General features: G+C 36.5%; 1 protein-coding gene across 1 annotated transcript in view; it reads left to right on the forward strand.

Moving 5' to 3' along the window:
• Positions 1-345: 345 nt before the first annotated feature.
• PKHD1 (PKHD1 ciliary IPT domain containing fibrocystin/polyductin) overlaps positions 346-22,148 on the forward strand; it is a 507,893-nt gene continuing 486,090 nt past the window's right edge. Inside the window, exons 1-7 of the mRNA XM_049765224.1 lie at positions 346-397; positions 2,124-2,201; positions 3,056-3,206; positions 10,617-10,725; positions 13,993-14,050; positions 20,262-20,337; positions 21,606-21,680. Coding sequence (XP_049621181.1) covers positions 346-397; positions 2,124-2,201; positions 3,056-3,206; positions 10,617-10,725; positions 13,993-14,050; positions 20,262-20,337; positions 21,606-21,680 — 599 coding nt within the window. The remainder of the gene's footprint in view (positions 398-2,123; positions 2,202-3,055; positions 3,207-10,616; positions 10,726-13,992; positions 14,051-20,261; positions 20,338-21,605; positions 21,681-22,148) is intronic.

Below are 22,148 nucleotides of genomic sequence, written 5' to 3' on the forward strand. Positions count from 1 at the left end.
TTATGTATGCATGCATTCATCTATGTTTTTATGGGTACACTTACATACATATATATGTATATTTCTTAGATTGTTCTTTTCTCGTCAGCTTAGAAAGATGGCAAGTCCCTTTGGAAACTCTAGAGTTGTACTGTTTGTTTCCTTAATATCTAAAGTTTAAATATAGAAACATACTATTTCTAGTAGAACTAATATACTAGTATTATTATATATATTATTAGTATATATATAAGAAAAATATAATAGTATATTTTTATATTTTAAATTAAGCACAAACCATATGATGCTCCAAACAAAACTGAAAATGCCAAAGAAATCTTGAGACAACTGACTTAAGTGAAAATGATGTCTGTCTGTCTTATCTCTATGATGGATGTTCAAATACTACTTTTGACTGGTAAGTGGGAAGTGTTTTTAAGGGATCAAAGATAAAATAAAATAATGTACTTTAAGAACTAACTTATTGATGCTTAAAATATTATTTTGGGAGGGAGTGTTGAAGGATCATCACTGAAATAAATTGTGCGTAGTGTAATATTTATTTTTCTGTTTGAGTGTTACTTATTAACTTCATTAAAAATATTTCTTCAGGGTACAGAGAGATAGCATGGCAGTAGGGCATTTGCCTTGCATGAAGCTGATCCAGAAGGGATGATGGTTTGAATCCCAGCATCCCATATGGTCCCCATGCCTGCTGAGCTCAGAGCCAGGAGTATCCCCTGCACACCACCCAGTGTGACCCAAAAACTAAAAAAAAATTTTTTCCTTCCTTGATATAATTCTTAAAAAAAATTAAACTTATTTTCCCCAAAGGAATAGCTTATATAACAGTTAATGACAATGCCTTCCTCAACTGGCTATTCTTTGGCCAAAACACCACTAGGAACTCCTGTAAAATGGAGACTAAATCAACTCACTTGACTGATGGTATGTTTGGGAAAACCCATTCTAACCAACCTCTCATGTCAAATATATTGTGTTCCTTAAAAAATTTTTCTATGCTGGGGCCGGAGAGATAGCATGGAAGTAAGGCGCTTGCCTTACATGCAGGAGGTCCGTGGTTAGAATTCTGGCATTCCATATGGTCCCCTGAGCCTGCCAGGAGCGATTTCTGAACGTAGAGCCAGGAGTAACCTCTGAGCGCTGCCAGGTGTGACCCAAAATCAAACAAATAAACAAACAAACCAACAGACAAAACATTTTTTTTCCATGTTTCAGTCCTTTTCTTATCAGGTAAGGCAAATAAAATCTGGAAAATTTTACATTTATCTTGGAAGTTTTTCTGATTATGTCTTCTAAAGATGGAAACTTGAAGAAATACTGAACAGGATTAGAAACAAAGTTCTAGATGTTTTCTTCTTTTGGAGAAGTAGAAATGCAATAAATACATGATGGTTTTACAATTGAACCTCACCACTTGATTAAAGAGTGGGAGAGAAGAGATATTAGAGATTCAAAGAGGAGCAAACTGTATATATATATATATATATATATATATATATATATATATATATATATATATATATATGTAGAACACTTCCCAAAAAGTACGTAGACATCCAGCAGTGTATTGATGAGCACTGAGATATGGATGTCTAAGAGGAGAGATTCCTTAAAATAGGAATATTGAAGTATGGTTTCATTAAAAATGTAAAATTTGGAGCCATATCTAGACTCACTGGATTAGATATTCTAAGGATGAAACCCAGAAACCAGTGCTAAACTCTTTGCTTATTCTGATTAATGCAAAATTCCATTTCTATAGTACAGTGAAAACTAGTGGATTAACACTTCCCTTTACACTTGCAGTCCAGGGTGCAAAGAGGAAAGTATGGGATGCATGCTGGGAACAGGGGTGGACTGAGGATAAAACTGGTGGTGGGAATGGCTCTAATTCTCTGTCACTATGTACCTTAAATATAACTGTGAAAGCCTTGTAATTCACATTGGTCACACACACACAGAGGAGAGAGAGGAGAGAGAGAGAGAGAGAGAGAGAGAGAGAGAGAGAGAGAGAGAGAGAGAGAGAGAGAGAGAGAGAGAGAGAGAGAGAGAGAGAGAGAGAGAGAGAGAGAGAGAAATATAAAACTTTCCTTTGAAACCAGTCTTTTTCTCACTTGTAGTGTCTTGTCTGGGTTTTCGTATTGAACCTGAAGAAGGCAGCCTTGCAGGAGGAACTTGGATCACAGTAATTTTTGATGGTGGGTTCGAGGTCAACAAATGTTTTACTTGTTGATAAAAAAAATGATAAAGAATGTGAATCTTTAGCTATTCTTCAGCAGAGGGTTCATGCATATCTCAACCTGAAATGTGTGAACTTTGTTCTCTCCACTCTGGTGACACCTCTCAAAGTTTGTAACTCTCCCTCTTTTTCTGTCTTCATATTTTTCTAAATAAGTGTCTTATAACTAAAACATAAATCCTTGGCTTTCTGCCTTGTCTAAGCACTAATGTAAATATAAACTAAGAGGATATGGACATATAAGGATCATTCTGTCTTTCCTATTTTATTATCAAATACTCACTTGATAGTGTCACAGAAACTGGGCACATTCCTTGTCTGTGTCCAATCCCAACTACTCTGAATTATCTAAGTGAGATGATTATGAAAGTGCATAGCATGGTTATGATTCCTGTAGAATATCGGTTATCTTCTTTGTGTCTATGTATTGGAACTTTGATACCATGGCTTATGGTATCTATGTCTACATGGTAAAGAATCACACAGTAAACTGATCTCTCCACTACCCCAGACTTAGGTAAATGGGTCTTGTTAGAAATTACTTTTATAAATTAATAAAGGAGAACACTCATTTATGTGATGAAAAATAGTTGTTTTTCATTTTATATATATATATATATATATATATATATATATATATATATATGTAGTTATGTTTGGTTTTGGAAACCAAAAACAAGTTATTTTTGAAATGAAAGCAAATGAAGCAAACTCAGTGTCTCACAATGCCCTCATGTGGTCATGCTTTATATTGTCCTTTATGATTACAACTCTTCTAAACCTGAGATTTCCTTCTCTTTTCCTTGTGTTTAGGTTTGGAATCTGATCTTGATCTTCTTTACCCAGCCAATGGCTCTCAGCTGGAGATAAACTTGGTCAATGTACTTAAACCTGCACTTCTGAGCATCCCCTGTGATATCTCTCCTCTCTTCTTGGATTTGCCAGTCCTGATGTGTAGGACCAGGTATACTTGAAATGGAGCAAGAACAGACTGGATGAGGGTTTTGCTTTTATCAAAAATTTGGGTAGCTAATTAGAGCAAGTCCTATTGTGCCTGCAATTACATATTTTCTTTTTATTTTTGTTTTATGTGGGGGGGCATACCCGGTGACACTCAGGGTTTACTCCTGGCTATGCACTCAGAAATCGCTCCTGGCTTGGGGGACCATATGGGACACTGGGGGATTGAACCACTGTTCATCTTAGGCTAGCGCAGGCAAGGCAGATAGATGCCTTACTGCTTGTGCCACCGCTCCAGCCCCTACATATTTTCAGTTTAAAAATATTCCATCTAAATATGCTCCTTAAGAATTTCTTATCAGGGCTCAAGGAATTAAGGGAGGATGAAAATATGGTAAAGAATTTCGAGATGTTTATAAGGAGGCACACGTAGTGTTGCTTTTATTTTAAGATGGAGTTCTATGGATATTAAATTTTCAATATATGATACCATTTTTATTATTTTTAAAACTTTATTTCTAATAATATCTTTATTTAAACACCAAGGTTACACACATGATTGTTGTTGTTGGGTTTCAGCCATAAAAAAAAAAGCCTTCACCAGTGCAACATCCCCACCACCAATGTCCCCATCTCCCTCCTTCACCATTCCCTGACTGTACCCAAGACAGGCATATTACATCTCTCATTCATTAACATTGTCATGGTAGTTGTTAGTGTAGTTATTTCTCTAACTGCACTCATCACTCTTTGTGCTGAGCTTCATATTGTGAGACGGTCCTTCTGGCTTTCATCTCTGGGCATTATTACAATGCCTTTTATTTTTCTTAAATGCCACAGATGAGTGAGACTATTCTGTATCTCTCTCTCCCTCTGACTTATTTCTCTTAGAATAATAGATTTCATGTGCATCCAAGTATAGAAAAATTTCATGACTTCATCTCTCTTGATGGCTGCATAATATTCCATTGTGTATATGTACCACAGTTTCTTTAGCCATTCATCTGTTGAAAGGCATCTTGGTTGTTTCCAGAGTCTGGCTATTATAAATAGCACTGCAATAAATAAAGTGTGAGGAAGGCAGATTTTTGTATTGTGTGTGTGTGTGTATGTGTGTATGTGTGTTCCTAGAGTATATTCCTAGGAGTGGTATGATACCATATTGTCATTTAGACAACTTTATCTTTTTATGTAGTTGTAACCTATCTATTTGTGTCCAAACCCAAAATCTATGTGAAGGACATTTTATTTTTTCTTTTGGTTTTTGGGTCACACCCAGCAGTGCTCAGGGGCTACTCCTGGCTCTACACTCAGAAATCACCCCCAGCAGGCTCGGGGGACCATATGGGATGCTGGGATTTGAACCATCATTCTTCTGCATGCACTGCTGTGCTATCACTCCGGCCCCAGTGAAGGACATTTTCTAAAGAAAATGTTCTCAGTCTGTTTTCTGCGTTTGTTATGATTTGTATAGAATTTAAGGACACAAGAATTGTTGGCTTATGATGTTTCTATTGGTTCTTTATTTCTTGTGTTTTATTTATTTATTTATTTAGTTTGTTTTGAGGTCACACCTGGCAGCGCTCAGGGTTTATTCCTGGCTCTAAGCTCAGAAATTGCCCTCAGCAGGCTCGGGGGACCATATGGGATCCCAGGATTTGAATCACTGTCCTCCATGCAAGGCAAATGCCTTACCTCTGTACTATCTCTCAGGCCCTTATTTAATTTTTATTATTTATTTATTTATTTATTTATTTATATATCTATTTATTTATTGTCACATATGGTGGTGGAATACTCATGACTGTGTGCTCAAGTTTTATTCTCTAGCTGGGGGACCATGTATGCCAAGATTGAACTTGGGATGGCTGATGCAAAACAAACAACTTAACTCCTTGCGCTACTTATCCAATCCCACCTTGTATTTTAGAGTTGTTGCTTAATAATAAGTCTTCAGCTTAAAAAATGAATATTTTCTTTATTTTTAGGTTCACCCTTTGAGGAACATTTCCCCATTATATTATTTGTTGATTGCAATGCTAATCAACAGATTATACTGCAAATATCACCTTTTCCTAAAACACCCAAATAAGTTATTTTTTTTTAATTTGAAATGGAGCAAATAAAAGCTGAAATTTAGGTTGAGTTTGCAACCTTTTTGAGTGAGACTCTCATTTTAGCAATTCATCTAAAAAGAATATATATATGTGTGTGTATGTGTGTGTGTGTGTGTGTGTGTGTGTGTGTGTACACAGAGACCTCACACATATTCACTTGTCCTTTTATTTTGTGCAGTTGATCCTCTTCCTGAAGGAAGGGTCTTTCTGTAACTATGTTGACATAGTTTACAATAACACATAAGGTTTTACTGGCCCTATATTTAGCTTTGTGCTTCCTCTTATAATACTTATGTCAGTTGCCCATTTGTCAAATTTTTGTAAAATTAAATGCTTTGAAGGTGGAAGATGTACTTAATCTACATTCGGAGTCTTTATCATACTTAGCACAGTATTTTGCAATAGAAAATGGTCAATATTTTTCCTATACATGGATGTACACGGAATCTATTATGCTGAGTGAAATAAGTCAGAGAGAGAGAGAGAGAGAGAGAGAGAGAGAGAGAGAGAGAGAGAGAGAGACGCAGAATGGTCTCACTCATCTATGGGTTTTAAGAAAAATGAAAGACATTCTTGCAATAATAATTTTCAGACACAAAAGAGAAAAGAGCTGGAAGTTCCAGCTCACCTCAGGAAGCTCACCACAAAGAGTGATGAGTTTAGTTAGAGAAATAACTACATTTTGAACTTTCCTAATAATGAGAATGTATGAGGGAAATGGAGAGCCTGTTTAGAGTACAGGCGGGGGTCGGGTGGGGAGGAGGGAGACTTGGGACTTTGGTGATGGGAATGTTGCACTGGTGATGGGTGGTGTTCTTTACATGACTGAAACCCAAACACAATCATGTATGTAATCAAGGTGTTTAAATAAATAAATAAATAACAAAAAAAAAAAGAAAATGGTCAATATCTGCTGAAACTGAACTTCCTTATAGTTCTGTACTTGGTCTTTGCTTTTTTGTTTTGTTTTTGGACCAACCCGTTGATGCTCAGGGGTTTCTCTTGGTTAAGGGCTCAGAAATTGCTCCTGGCTTGGGGGGAACCATATGGGATGCCGGGGGATCCAACTGCGGTCTGTCCTAGGTTAGCACTTGCAAGGCAGATGCCTTACCTCTAGTGCCACCTCTCTGGCCCCATAGTTCTGTACTTAGGATAAAAACTGAGCTCTGTATTTTCCCTAGGTTTTTGTGGTATATTTGCGCATAGTCCTATAAGAAATCACTACAAACTAAGTCAAGAATGCTAAAAATAAAACGTTCTGTCTTCTTAGTGCTAATGTACTAATGATTTGTAGATGTGCCTTTGATTTTTCTATCACATTAAAATTTTAATATAAGTTAATTTAAAGATTATGGGTCACATAACTCACATAGTTGATCATAATACATTTGTTTCCAAGTAAGTTGGAGAAAAATTATTTAAAAAGAAGAGAAAGAAAAGATTATAGCAACAAATTTCTGAAAGTAATTCTATCTTGCAAGAGGTCTTTAAATCATTGTTAGAAGGTGTTTTAAGCTCTTGTTGCTAATTGATCATTCTGTTACTTCTTTTGTTTCTGAACATTAGGTGACTTCAAATACACATTTTTGTCTCAATTGGTATGTTCCTACCGAGATGACAGTATTAAGAAAATGGGGACTGACACAAAGGTGCAAATGTGGCTGCACAGTCCAGAAATTCCAATAACTATTGTGGATATTGCAGTTTTTGTGGGGTGTATTTTTTTTTGACTACTAGGCCGTCTTGAAGAGTGAAAAGGCAAGGAAAGGGTGACCATACTCACTATAGAAAAGTCCTGGTGATGTCAGCCAAAATATCATCATAACTGGAGTTTTGCTCAGATTTGTGTCCCTACAGAGAACTATAGATGAGCAGGGCCATTGGTGAAGCCGTGATTGTGAGTGATGGGTGCAACTGGTGTGGCTTTGACAGGGCAAGGACTTAGTCTACCTCAAGATTGCCTAATTTTTAGCTCTGTGGTCAGCATATCCACTATTTTTCACTGTTTGTATTATATCTCTTTTGTGAATAAATCTAGTCTATGGCGACATGGTAACTGTGCTTTCCCATATTGAATTTTTTTAATTAAAAAACTATTTTGGGGGCTGGAGCGATGGCATAAGCAGTAAGGTGTATGCCTTGCTTTCTCTAGCCTAGGATGGACCTAGGTTTGATCCCCCGGAATGCTATAAGGTCCCCCAAGCCAGGGGCAATTTCTGAGCACATAGTCAGGAGTAACCCCTGAGTGTCACTGGGTGTGGCCCAACCCCCCACAAAAAGACCCAACCTATTTTTTATGCAAAAGATCAAACCTTTGCATGGTCAAGATTGCAAAGTAGATACTTTACCACTGAGTCATACCCCTATCCCTTTATTATCTTTTTAAAAGAAAAGAAATATTACCTTCAAAAATATACTCATTGGATAAAATGTGAATATAAAATTCAATTAGCCATTTGGATTTAACCTTCTTACATGATGTTAGCTGGGGTTCTAAGTTCAATTTTTTGCAAGTGGCTAGCCAGTTGTGCCAACACCACTTGTTGAAGAGGCTTTCTTTGCTCCATTTAGGATTTCTTGCTCCTTTATCAAAAATTAGGTGATTGTATGTCTGGAGAACATTCTCTGAGTATTCAAGCCTATTCCACTGATATGAGGGCCTGTCCTTATTCCAATACCATGCTGTTTTTGATAACTATTGCTTTGTAGTACAGTTTAAAGTTGGGGAAAGTAATTCCTCCAATATTCTTTTTCCCAATTATTGCTTTAGCTATTTTAGGGTGTTTATTGTTCCAAATGAATTTCAAAAGTGTCAGATCCACTTCTTTGAAGAATGTCATGTGTATTTTTAGAGGGATCACATTAAATCTGTACAATGCTCTGGGGAGTATTGCCATTTTAATGATGTTAATCCTGCCAAACCATGAGCAGGGTATGTCCTTCCATGTGTTAAATTTGGCAGCCCCCATAGTACTGCAACTGAAGTCAATTTTTTAAACAGATAGAAATAAAAATATGCTATAAAAAGACACCTGTCCTCCTTTCTATGAAATAAAAGACAATGGGCAAATTAATACAAAGCAATTTTGTTCCTTATTTTATTTTATTTTTAAGGCAGATTTAGTATTGGTGATATTACTTTTAATTTAATTGTGGCAAGGGTAAAAAATCATGTAGTGTTTCATCTTCTTATGAAGTTCTTTTGAAAAGAATTTTTTTTGGGGGGGGCACACCTCATACTCCTGGCTATGCACTCAGAAAGTGCTCCTGGCTTGGGGGACCATATGGGATTCCAGGGTTTGAACGGCAGTCCTCCCTAGGCTAGTGCAATGTTTGCAAAGTTATAAATATTACTCTGATATCACTTTTGCTGTGTTTCACAAATTCTGATAGCTTGTGTCCTTATTCTCATTTGTTTCCAGGAATCTTTTGATTTACTCTATGATTTTTTTCTCTGATCATTGGTTGACAGTAATAAATTGCTTAATTTCATGTTTTTATAATTATTTATTAATTCTATTTGTAATTTACTAATTAACTTCTAGTTTCAATGCTTTGTGGTCTAATATAAATAATTAAATTTATATTCTCTTAATTTTATGGAGGTATGTTTTGTGACCCAGCATGTGGTATATATTGAAGAATGTCCTATGTTCTTTGAAGAAAAATGTGTATTTGGTTTTTGGGGTGATAAAAGATATATATGTAAAAAAAATTCAATTAGCATTCACATTTTTAAAAATTACATGTTCATATAATTAATATCAGGCATTGTATAAAGGCATATGTGTTTTTGCCAAAATAGGATCTGTGGCATATAAATTAGTATTGCTTAATCAAAATATAAATTAAAATGTAGTTTAAATTTTTCTGATGATATTAATATTAATTGTATAATATATTCAAAATATAATTTCAATATTTAATCAACATAATCATCTTAAATTATTAATAACATATTTATACTTATATTTGCATAGCAAGTCTTCAAAATCTACTGTGTTCTTAATTGGGACTTACCACATTGAAGTGCCAATAGGGGTCAATCGTTAGCATATTAAATATTGCAGTGCAGAATAAAACTACTGTTGTAATCAAAATTCTAGTGAGAAAATTTGAGGGGAGGCAACCTCCCATCTAGCTTCTTTTTTAATCATAGTCCAGTGCTTACCAAACCAACATGAATGTCAATCGCTGAGACAAATTAATTGCTAAAATATTTAAAAAGTTGGGGAATGTATAAGATTAACTTGAAAGATATGTGGACTAGTGGGTTGAATATAAAATTAAGAACCTTTTATTTTTTTAGATAATAAAATATCATAAAGATGAAAATTTGGGTTTAAATGCCCTTAATTTGTGGTGTTGACATACACTCTGTATTAGTTTATCTGGAACTGTCTTTATATATTATAAAATATTATATATATATAAAGAGGGACCAGAGCAATACTATAGTGAGTAGGATGCTTGCCTTGCATGCTCTCTGATCCCCAGAGCTGGTCAGAAGGGATTCTCTTAGTGCAGAACCCTGAGCCAGAAAGTGAATCCTGAGCACCACTGGGAATGAATCCAAAGCCCAATAAATAAATTAATAAGGAAACTAGGATTAGATTATTTATCAAAGTGCTTTTCTACTTTCTCTTTTTAAAAGATTTAATTTAAAAATGATTATTGAAATGTTTGCTATTTTTTGAAATAATTTCAATATTGTTAAAATGATACTTGTAATTATTGCTATATAATTATTATTCTAAAATAATAACTGAATAATAATCACTATCAAATTATCATTCAAATATAATAATCACGAAAGTGCCATCTCCTTCCAACACTGTCACTAGGTTTTTTCAACTTTACCTCCTAGCCTCCATCCACCCTTCTGCCGTGATTGATAGCCTCAGTTCTGTAACCAGAACTAAGAGTTTATTTTCATTGCCCATGATCTGTTCTCTTTCTTTGCTTCTGTATTTAACATATGAATGAGATCATTTGGTATTTGTCTTTCTTTTCTAATTCTTAAAATCCTATGAATTTAGGATTATGAGAAACAGGGTAGAAGTTTTTTAAATTTGGGGACTTTAAGTGAAAAATGTCATCACTTCTTTTGTTAAAGATCCAATCATTACAGTTTTGTGGATAAATGAAATCTAGGAGGTAAACATTGAAATACAGAAAACTTTGTTATGTTCTGTTTCCTAAGGACAAGAAAGGAATTAGAACTGGTTAAATAAGATTGCCAATTTTGGCAATTTATGGCTTTTGACTTACCAGAATTTTTCACTTTCTGCTTTCAGATCTCTGCCCTCTGAAGCAGATGAAGGCCTCTACTACCTAGAAGTGCACTCTCAGGGTCAGGTTGTAGGCAATACATACTCTGGACCACAAGAGAGCTGCACTTTCCGGGTAAGTGCTCCAGCTGAGAGAAAGTTGTGTTTGTCTGGTCCATTGGTAAGGAAGCAACTTACAATTAAAAATCGCTAAGTAATGCAACCTTATTGAGCAAAGCAGCCAGAAACTTGTTTCGCTATGATAAGGGGAAACATCATTGGTGGTTCTCAGGTTTCTGTGACTAGACTAATGGAAAATTGAGCACACATATGTCAAGTTCTACCTAAGAACTTTATGTATATTAATTATTTATGGGTTTGTTTATCATAACCCTGTTTTTATAGATCAGTAACCCGAGACTTAAGAAGATGAAATAGTTTGCCTGGGACATGCAGTGGTATATGGCAGAATCCGGGTTTGCATCTTGATTCTAAGTCTTCACTTAAACACTAAAATATCCTATGTTCAAAATGTCCAGATGGTCCCTGTGTCAGTTTTGCATTTTACAGCCAAGATGATCTTAACTTTCAGCAGGTGAAGCATTCAGGTCTTAACTTCCACCTTGCCCTCTCTCTATTTCCTGGCTGATTTCCCCTCTCAGATTATAAAGGAAATTGGTGAATTCTCTTTCAAGTTCAGATAGGGTGTAAAAGAAAGGAGGAAGTGGAGGAGGTTAAGAGGGGAGAGGGAAGAGAAGGAGAGAGAGTTATGTGTTTCATAAGTCAATAAACATATAAAATGACTTATTTTAGGAAATGAATATGCACATTGTAGCTTAATTTTGTCTGCTTCAGCTCAATGTCCATTTCAGATTTGTTTTACAAGAAAATGATCTCTGAAAGTGTAAATCCTAGTTTTCATAGAAGAAGAGATTCATCAATGCCTCATTGATATGGCAATATTTCCCACTGGATTCCCACCAGAGAATTTCATAAAAGCACAATACAGTCTGGGATTAGTGTTTTTTCTCAAACTCTTCTCTGGAAAGACCTACCATTTCTTTTTTTTTTAAAATATATTTATTTGGGGCCGATGAGGTGGCACTAGAGGTAAGGTATCTGCCTTGAAAGTACTAGCCAAGGAAGGACCGCGGTTTGATCCCCCAGCGTCCATTATGGTCCCCCAAGCCAGGGGCAATTTCTGAGCGCATATCCAGGAGTAACCCCTGAGCATCAAATGGGTGTGGCCTGAAAAAACAAAAAATATTTATTTATACAATTTGATTACAAACATGATTGTAGTTGGGTTTCAGTCATATAAAGAACACCCCCTTCACCAGTGCAACATTCCCATCATCAATACCCCAAGACCTACCATTTCTAAAGGCAATGTAGTTTCCTAATTTAGGACGTACTGTCCATTTACATTTAGTAAACTAGTTTCTCAGTCTGAGAATCTTATTTTCTGGATTTTTGCTTCTGCACATATGTAGTGGAAAGGAGAAAATTAAAAGTCTTCTTTCTTGTTAAGACCCACACCCCCACCTCTACACTGTCTGAGTGAATATAATAAAGCAGAGAAGACCAGAGTGGCTTCCTAATCACCATACTGCTTTTTTGGTTTTGATGTTCCTTTCACCCCAGAGAGTAGTTTTCCTACTTATTAAAGATGGGAAATTTGAGCAAGGGGTAAGAAAAGAAAAAATACATCTCAAAATTGCACATTAAAGAAAACAAGTCCTTCAGTGGTTCCACTAGCTTTGGTGAGTTGATGAAAAATCACCAGGGGTTGCAGTTAATGAGAGACATTCCAAGCTAAATAAAACTCCTTGTGTCTTTGTTTTGGGACTGGGACTAGGGAACCATGGGTATTAAAATTTAATTCCATCCCACCAGTCCACTCCAAAGAGCCTGCTGCAGGCATTGACAAATTTGAGCACCTCACAGGTTTATCAAACAGCTGGTGGCTGTGGCTTTCTCATTCTAATCTGAAGCTTCTCCTCACCCTCATCTTGCTGCCACTGACTTCACTTGGACTCAGGGATCAGCAGGTGGGAAGTTTGATTTGGAAGCTCATTAATTTTTCACTTTGTCATGGCTAAGCCTTGGTGGGTGACCAGAGTCTTATTTCTCTTAGAAAGTTACCATTGTTTTTTGTTGTGTCAGCTCAGAGGTACTCATAACTGAAGCCCTTGTTTGAGGTCTAACTCTGAACTCATTTTCCCAATCACTGAAAATTTAGTAGAGGGTGATAGAATCGCACTATCACCTTCTCAACTTTTGGTAGAAGAATCCTGCACTGAGTGGTAGATTTAATGCTTCAGTTTAGAAATCAAGAGACTCATTTGACTTGGGAATTATTGCTTTTGTGACCATTTCTAGACATCTGTGAGAAGGCACACTAACCACAACTCTCCGTGCTTTATTTGGCTCCTAAGATAAAGGATCAATGGAAATGACAATAGTATAAATGAGGTTCCAAGGAAGTGAAGGTCTTGGAAACTGGGAAATAGGAGGCCATTTTATTTGGCAATTGTATGTATAGTGTATTCATATTTATTTTTTGGTGAGATCACATCTCACTGAGCTCTTGAAGTCACAGCATTCTTATTGTGACCCTCTGACTGAATTTTTTCCCCTGTAAACTGTTTTTTAATACATTCCTTTGCAGAATGAGAAAACTAACATTATTGATAGACTGCGCAGCTCTGTAGATCAATACATCAAAGCTTCCACTTGCTGAATTACCATTAGCTTTGTTCAAATGTCCATTGATTCTACAGATCTGATGACTTTTGATTCTTTGTCTCTATATACATTCTGGAAAGGTTATCCCCTGTGTCCTGGAAGTAGATCAAATAAAAATAAAGATAAAAATAAAAAATATATAATACACTTACACAGCTTAAATCCCAAACAAAATCCTAAACCTCAAACCAAAACAAATCCAATTTACTACTTTTAGTTTTTCGAATAAAAGACAGTGTTAAGTGGTAAGGATAAAAGTTCAGGTATCTAAAGGAGGTTGGGAGATGGAAAACAAAATCAAAATTTATTGCCTAGAAAATGGCAAGTCATATGATGCAATATCAAGGTATAGTAAATGATCAAAAAAGTTGGTGTTCTCAAGCAGGGCCTGCCTACCTTTCCTTCTGGTGAAACATGATCTGGGCGTGTCTCAGAAACAGATTTGCCACGGTGTGCGCAGTGAGGGCAGGACAAACTGCTATATGATAATCATCTGTAGAAGAACATAATGATATCCATCATCCAAGATTCACAAAAAATATAAAGTTAGAAATTAAAGTGAGGGTGACTTGAGGAAATACAATCATGACTTACATTTCTTATGTTGTATGAAATTCTCATGAAATGCTCAGTTGTGCTATTATTTTTTAAACAGTTTTCCAGGGTACAGACTCCCATTATTCACCAAGTGAACCCATCGAGTGGCGTTCCAGGTAAGGAATTTACTAAAACAGCAATAATTAGACATCCCTTTGTCAAAAAAGCTTATTGAAAACCCTTCTATGAAGGTGGGTGGTCTTTATAAATAGGACAGTTTAAGCTTCATTTTTAATGCTATTTTGGAAACCAATGTCAATCTCTGATTCTTTTCTGACCTGATTTACTTTCACCTCTGGGCGCTTTTGTTCTATTACTTTGCTGATAACAAAAAGAATTTAAACATGAGAAGAAAAAGACACCAGATGATGCCTGAAAACAGTGGGGAAAAATCCTCCTGGTTCTTTTATTTTATCCTCATCTACAAAGTAATAAATCTTCACTGCACCTTACTGTGGTCTAGGTTCTGTTACAAACTTTTGACATACATTATCTTGTTATAACTCTTGTTATTCTTATTTTGTAGACAAGGAAAGGGAATCCTGAGAGTTTAATAATTTATTTACTTGCCTTATTATCTTGCTAATAATAAAATACTTGAGATTTAAACCCAGGCAGTTAAGATCCAGATGAGCTCAGTATTCTGACATTTTTTTCTGTGTTGAGCAGTGCTGGATTCCACTTGGAAGACTACTTTCCTTGATTTTTATTCTAGGGAGTTGTTTATGAGTTAAAGTGCACACAGATCTGAAAAGGCAAAAAGACTAGAAGAGAAAGCTTTGGGATTTACATGAAAGGAGAAAGGATTATAGTTTAGAAATAGATTCAGGAACTTCTAAGTCTATGTTAAAACTAAGAAGTAAACAAAGTGAGAATTATTGTTGGCTGGTTCTTGGCAAATGCCTCCTTTTCGTGTTTTCCATTTGGTGAGGATTTCCAGAATAGGGTAATATGGGAACATATGTTGCTAAATTTTTGTGTGTGATCACTTGTGTCTAAATGCATAAACTGACATAGTTGTTGAGAATGGTATGCCTGCTCATGAATAGAAAAGTGAACATCTAAGTTATTGAAAACTGTACACTTGGGGATTTTATATATCTGGGATTCAATTATACCTAAAATATAACTTTCATAATTTTATTAGTGTGGGTTATTCATAGACCTGGTCTAAATTTCCTGTGGTCTGAATTATTGAGATGTGAGCTTTTTCTTAATTAAAAAGATATGTGGCTGTGATACTCACTGAGGCGAGAGGGGACATGGGAACACTCATGGGTGCAAGAACGTTGACACTGATAGTGTGATTGGCACTGAGACTCAGTTATAAATAACTCTGTAAATCATGGAACTTTAAAATAGTAGCAATAAAATAAATTTACAAAAGAAAATCACATGCAAGCATCAGCGTCCCTGCTGCACTAATGTTAAGAAGCTCCTATTAGGGGGTAAGTCATTAGAGTGAGAAATAAGGAAGGAGACAGCAGTTTGAGATACAGAAAAGGATGTTAACTCACATTCAGATATGTCACGTTGAATTCTCCCATGAAATCTGAGTTCTGCACGTGGTCTCTTCTGGAGGGAACTATTGGAAGTGCTCCCTGTAGGCAGGATCCACATAGCTGAATCTTTTCAATCTGCAACTTTCTAGATGATTACACTGACTGGATTGGGGAAGCCTGCCTACAGCAGCAGATCTGGAGATGTGGGAGGTGATGGGGACAAGAGAAGTCACTTAGGAGCACTTGATATGTGATTCCCAGACCTTTATTATAAAGTGGTATGGGACATCTTCCACCTGCCTCAGTTTTCTGGTATTTAGCTTAGACTTAATTGCTGAGAAACCCAACAACTCCCCATTTCTATATCTTGTTATTGTTGTTTTGTTTTGTTTTGGGGTCATACATGATAATGCAGAGGACTTACTCTTGGCTTTCAGCTCAGAGATCACTCTTGGCATACTCTGGGTACCATCTGTGATGCAGGGGATATAACGTAAGTCAGCCACATGCAAGGCAATTGCCCTACTCACTGTACTATGGCTCTGGCTCCTTGCTACAAATTTTTTAAATTATGCTAATAGGTTCTAGAAGACATACTTACACAAGTTAGGAGATTGATAATTCAGGCACATGAAATAAAGACAACTATTTTTAGTGTTCAGCCATGGTAGAGAACTTGAGACTTATGATTCTCACCAAACAGATGACATCTGTCATCAATTAAGGCTTGTGGGACCATGTAGTCTAACCCTGGTATGTGCAATGAGCCATACACATACATGCTTTTCCTTGGCTACCCGTGTCTACTTGCATTATCTGCTCCAGGCATACAATTTAAATAATAATGCTATGTTTGTTTAAATAACATTTGGAAGAAAAAACTTTTCCCATCCCTGTAGGTTTTCTTTTTTCTTTTTTATCTATTTACCTGTATAGTGGCTGTGATAATTTCTAAAAGTTTCCATCAGATGGATGGTGCTAATGAGTCACTTTAAACTGCTCAAACACAGGCATGAGTGAAGGGAAAACCTTTTTGGTAATGTGTGCTCATGCTTGCAGCAGAGAGGTTTGCAGTCTTATCAACATGGTGAGCTCAAGAGCTCCATGGGTACCCATTATCCAGATTCCGGATTCATTAGCTAAGTCCTCTCACATCTCTTAACATAACCTGTGAGGCTGCATTATCCCAGCACAGATGATTGATTCTTCTAATTGTTTGGAAGACACATGTTAATAGCTTGGGAGGTTGTGTACTGAACTTTGCATTATCTTACTATCATGTGCTTACTAAATATTTCATCTCATACAGTTATACAGACTGTCTTTAAATTGTTCATAACTATGGGGAGACAAGCAGTTCAGATAGAATCAAAGAAAACCTCCAAACTCATTCTGAGAAAGTTCTACTTAGGTTTTCTTTTCCAACTAGAGCAAAGGACTAGAGATAACTTTGAAACGTTACCTTGCTGTAAGGAACTTACTGCTGAATTTTATTCAAGCAAAAGACAATGAAGGGAATTTCTGCAAGTCACATCTAGGAGACACAGTCATAGAAGTCAGCCATTTACTGGGGAATCATTAAATACCAACTATTCATTGCTAACCAATTTTTTTTTTCCTTGACATGAACATTGTGCTGAATGAATAGGTTGTCAGTTGCCCATCTTTTAAAACCATAACTCTGTTGCTATCTTTTGCCTTCCCCCTTATATTCTGTTTATTTTGATGATTCATGGTATTTGTTTTTTGTATGCTGCTATATGAAAAAATTAGTATTTTTGAATATTTATCCAGCTCACACAATCTGAGCCTCCTCTATGTCCATATTAGGAAGGAACTTTTATGAAATGCAGAGTACCCCAAGGCACGTCTTTCCACTCTACTCTTGCTGAATGGACTGCAAGTAGTTGAGAGTGGAACAGGACTGTATAAAGAAATTAATTTCTTGCCCTTGAAATTAACTCAAGGACTGTGAGGAAATTAATTTTTCTGATGATTAAATTTTAAAATTAAAATTTCACAGAATTTTTATATACTCCAATAGAGTTTATTGCATCTATGAAGCAATAATTGATTAGTGAATTATTGGGATGTGTTGGATTGATTCCTGGATCATACTTCATGAGTCTTCCCTAGTGAATCTTTTATAAAAAATAGTTAATAGTCTCAATTATGACAGGCTTAGCTATATTGAGCAGAAGTAACAAAAGAACAATTTGTATTTTACATTTAGTTTGAGCTAAGAGGCAAGAGAGATAACACCTACCTTGTATGCATTTACCTTGGATATGACGACTCAGGATTGTATCCCTGGCACCCCATAGGATCTCCCAAGCCTGCCAGGAATAGTTCCTGAGCACAAAACTGAGAGCAAGCCCTGAACACTGCTGAGCATGGTCCAAAAACCAAAATAAATAAATTTAAAGAAATAATAAAATTTGATCTGAGTATATATTTCTCATTCTATCCCAAAACAGTGTTCCAAAATTGTATAAATCAAAAAAGCAATTTATATGAATTAACATTAAAAAAGTGAGCATTCCCATACCTAAAAATAAGACCTAAAATTATTTCAAATTTTAATAAAAGCAAATACTATATGCTAAATATACAAAATCATATAAAGTAACATATCAACATTACAAACATATAAAAATATGTATATATATAAGCAAATACCATATGATAAACATATACAGTCTTATAAAGTAACAAAGTCTTGGGGAAAGACATAAGGGTGTCAACTCTTGCTGATTGAAATACACATTATCGGGCCCAGCGAGATAGCACAGCAGCGTTTGCCTTGCAAGCAGCTGATCCAGGACCAAAGGTGGTTGGCTCGAATCCCGGTGTCCCATATGGTCCCCCGTGCCTGCCAGGAGCTATTTCTGAGCAGACAGCCATGAGTAACCCCTGAGCACCACCGGGTGTGGCCCAAAAACAAAAAAACAAAAAACAAAACAAAACAAAACAAAAAAGAAATACACATTATCTCTCAAAGAGCTGCTACCCCTCCAGGAGAATGTTGGGGCAAATCCCGAAATCCAGGGAAGCTCTCAGGCAGCCACACATAGACACACTCTAAAACAGATGCCACACCGATGGCCTAGCTTCACAGCTTTCCCACTAATATCTGTGGAAAAATCTAGCAACCCCAAACTCAAGGTATGGCAAATGACTGACTGACATCTCCTAGGACTTCATTTTTAAATTTTATTTATCTTTATTTATACATTCTTTTTTTATTTATATCAGAGTGGATTACAAATCTTTCACAGTAATGTTTTAGGTACATAGTGATATTGAATCAGGGGTGTTTCCACCACCAGTGTTGTCCTCCCTCCATCCCTGTTCCCAGCATGCATCCCATATTCCCCTCTTTTGCCCCCCAGGCTGCTAGTATAGGTGGTTTTCTCTATGTTTAGTATGGTGTAAATCGGGTATCGACTCCTAGGACTTTTTGACTAGAGTGGGCCACCTCATACACCCCGTCCCCCATACTTCCAGAAGTCCCTTGCACATGAAAAACTGCTGATGCCATATGAGCTCATCAGGTCTGCTTTACAGATCTTCAAAGTCCTGGAGGACTTAACATGTAAGCAACCATACAACATCCCCATAATTTTAATACTAACTTTCTAGAATGAATACACCAAATTAGATGTGAAATTATAATAGAAGTTTACATAAACTCACAAACAAAAAATAACTGCTTAACTAACAGTAAACAGCTTAGTAAACCTTCAGATAATGATGTGACAGTACAAGATATCACAATTTTTATACATTTTCTTTATTTTTGATTTTTGGGCCACACCCAGTGGCACTCAGGGATTACTCCTGGCTCTGCACTCAGAAATAGCTCCTGGCAGGCTCTGGGATCATACTAGATGCCTGGATCTAACCTGGGCCAATCCTGGGTCTGCTGCATGAAAGGCAAACACCCTATTGTTGAGCTGTTGTTCCAGCCCCTTACTTAAGTTTTTTTCTGGTAATTCTATTACTATTAGGTTGTCCCAAGCAATAGTAAGTAAATTGTTTGTACCTGCCAAGGGGGCAGGCTTTAGGGAGGTTGGAAAACTGGTGACAATGGTGGAGGAAATATTAAACTGTTGTTCAGATTGGTATTGGAATAATGATTGCCAGAAATATTGAATGTCAGAAATATGCCCCATTCTGTAAATCCTGGTATTTAAAATAAAAAAAAAAATCTGAGGCCGGAGCGATAGCATAGCGGTAGGGAGTTTGCCTGGGCCGATTTAGGGTAGACCTTGATTTGATACCCAGCGTTCCATATGGTCCCCTGTGCCAGGAGAGATTTCTGAGCTCATAGCCAGGAGTAATCCCTCAATGTCACTGGGTGTGGCCCAAAAAGCAAAAAATAAGTAAATAAAAATAAATAAATAAATAAATAATTTAATTAAAAATAATAAGAGCTGAAAACATGTTGAATGCTACTTTTGCTTTTAGCATTTTTTTTTTGTTTGTTTTTGGGCCACACCCGGCAGTGCTCAGGGGTTACTCCTGGCTGTCTGCTCAGAAATAGCTCCTGGCAGGCACTGGGGACCATATGGAACACCGGGATTTGAACTAATCACCTTTGGTCCTGAATCGCTGCTTGCAAGGCAAACGCCGCTGTGTTATCTCTCTGGGCCCCAGCATTTTGTTTTTAAAGTGATAATCCTATCTAGAGTTCTTTGAGTTAATGAAAACAGGTAGGGACCTAATATTGGTTTTCATAAAAGTAAAATAATGCAAAAAAAAAAAAAGGGGTAAATCAAGGTTTCATCTATTTATTTAAAATTTTTTAAACCTCCCATACCAGGAGAACTAATACATATGTATGGCCGGATTATGACAGGAAGATTGGAAACTATTGATTTGGATGACTACATTGACAGGTAAGCATGGGTTTGTTGTGTGTAGAATGAGTTATAAATATTCTAGATCGCTTCCTGGGACCAGCTTCCCAATAGCAATAAATTGTAAGCAGTTGGCACAGAATCACTCTTTTCCTCTTTGGAGTTTATAGTCCCTGGTGAGCTGGGCTTCAGCAAACTTTGTTAATGCAATTGCACTGGTCGATTAAGTCGGTCCATTTATTTACTGACAACTAGTTATTCTGGGCTCAGTGTGAATTGTACTGTAATTGCATTTGTGGCTTTTCTTTTTCAATTCTTCCTTTTCTCCCTCTTGTTTCTTGGGATAAAATAAATTATTTATAAAACTATGCATGAACCAGAAAGAGAAAGAGAGAGAAATAAAAGAGAGAAAGAGAGGCAGAGACAGACAGATACAGAGAAAGAGAGACAGAGAGACCTTTATAATTTCCTGGTTTGGTTGCTCTCCATTTGTATAGTTAGAAATTCTATTGGTGTGGCTAAAAAAATGTGGGAAGGTTATGGAAAGCCATTAAGTACTTAATGTTTGCTGGAATGCTTCAGATGCTCAAACAACTTTTCTTTTAATCAGAGACTTTTTTTCAATGGAGATTGGTTCCTTTTCACAAAGCCAGAGAGAGTGAACACAAAAGAAAATCCTGTCGTTGTATTGTATGTGGTAAATGGAGCAACTACACTTAGGACATAGGAAGAAATTAGAGAGAGTATATAAGATAGTAGGAACATAATCTTACTATCTTCTTTGTTGTCTAATTTCCCCTTCACCCCTGGACAGACTGGAGGTGTCACCTTCTGTTTAATCTTATTGGTTTTACTTTAGCTGATGAAAACATGATTATTATTCTCAGGATCATTTCTAAATAAGTCATGGTCAACCTGAAATATCTTCCTTCTGGAGTATAGAAGTCCTTAGCATATCCTTGACAATAGTCATGATGTGGTTTTATATTAATCTTGAGCCCAAATAAAAGGGACACAACCCCCCCCCCCAGCTCTGTGGATCTGAGACAGGCAATATGGAGTTGAAATAAAATGAGAAAGAGAAATGCTCTCTCTCTATGAATTATGGCTTCAAAACAGGGTTGTGCACTGTACTTCCAGCCTGAGCTGGAATCTAATCTATTCAGGGATCAACCTTCTGCTAAATGCTATCAGACCTGGCAAACACTAACAATTTTTTCTTTGCATGTTGCTAAAGCTTTAGGAATGTTTGTTATGGATAGTGAATGATTGGTTTGTGTCCTTATTTTCTCCTTTTTTTATTCCAGTCCATTGATTCTGGAAGCTCAAGGAGATGGTTGGGTCACTCCTTGCTCTTACATAAATAGGCAGACAGGAAGTAGGTGAGTATCATTCTTGACAACATATATGCTTTTAAATATCATCCATCTGAATGTAATGTATAGATATATGCTTAGACACCTGTATTGGAAATATAAATCACCATTACTGCTGACTGCTTTATCCTGAACTTACTGAAAAAGGCCTAAATTCTAATTTAAATGCAAAGCAAAGGGGATTCTGAAAGATTTGAAAACAACAACAGCAAAATAACTATTATTTACTAAGTACATACTAGCTGGCCAAACTTGGTTCTGGTACTACCATAAACTCTTAATAGAGTGAGTAGACTCAGTTCAGAAATAACCTGTCTACAGTCTCAAGAGAAAGAGATAGGGGCAGGAGTGATAGCACGATAGGCTGTTTGCCTTGCATGCTACCAACCTAGACAGACCCAGATTTGATCCTCAGCATCCCATATGGTCCCCTGAGCCTGCTAGGAGCGATTTCTGCGTGCAGAGCCAGGAGTA

Source organism: Suncus etruscus, chromosome 18, assembly GCF_024139225.1.
Source record: "Suncus etruscus isolate mSunEtr1 chromosome 18, mSunEtr1.pri.cur, whole genome shotgun sequence".
In the NCBI taxonomy this organism is placed as follows: Eukaryota; Metazoa; Chordata; class Mammalia; order Eulipotyphla; family Soricidae; genus Suncus; species Suncus etruscus.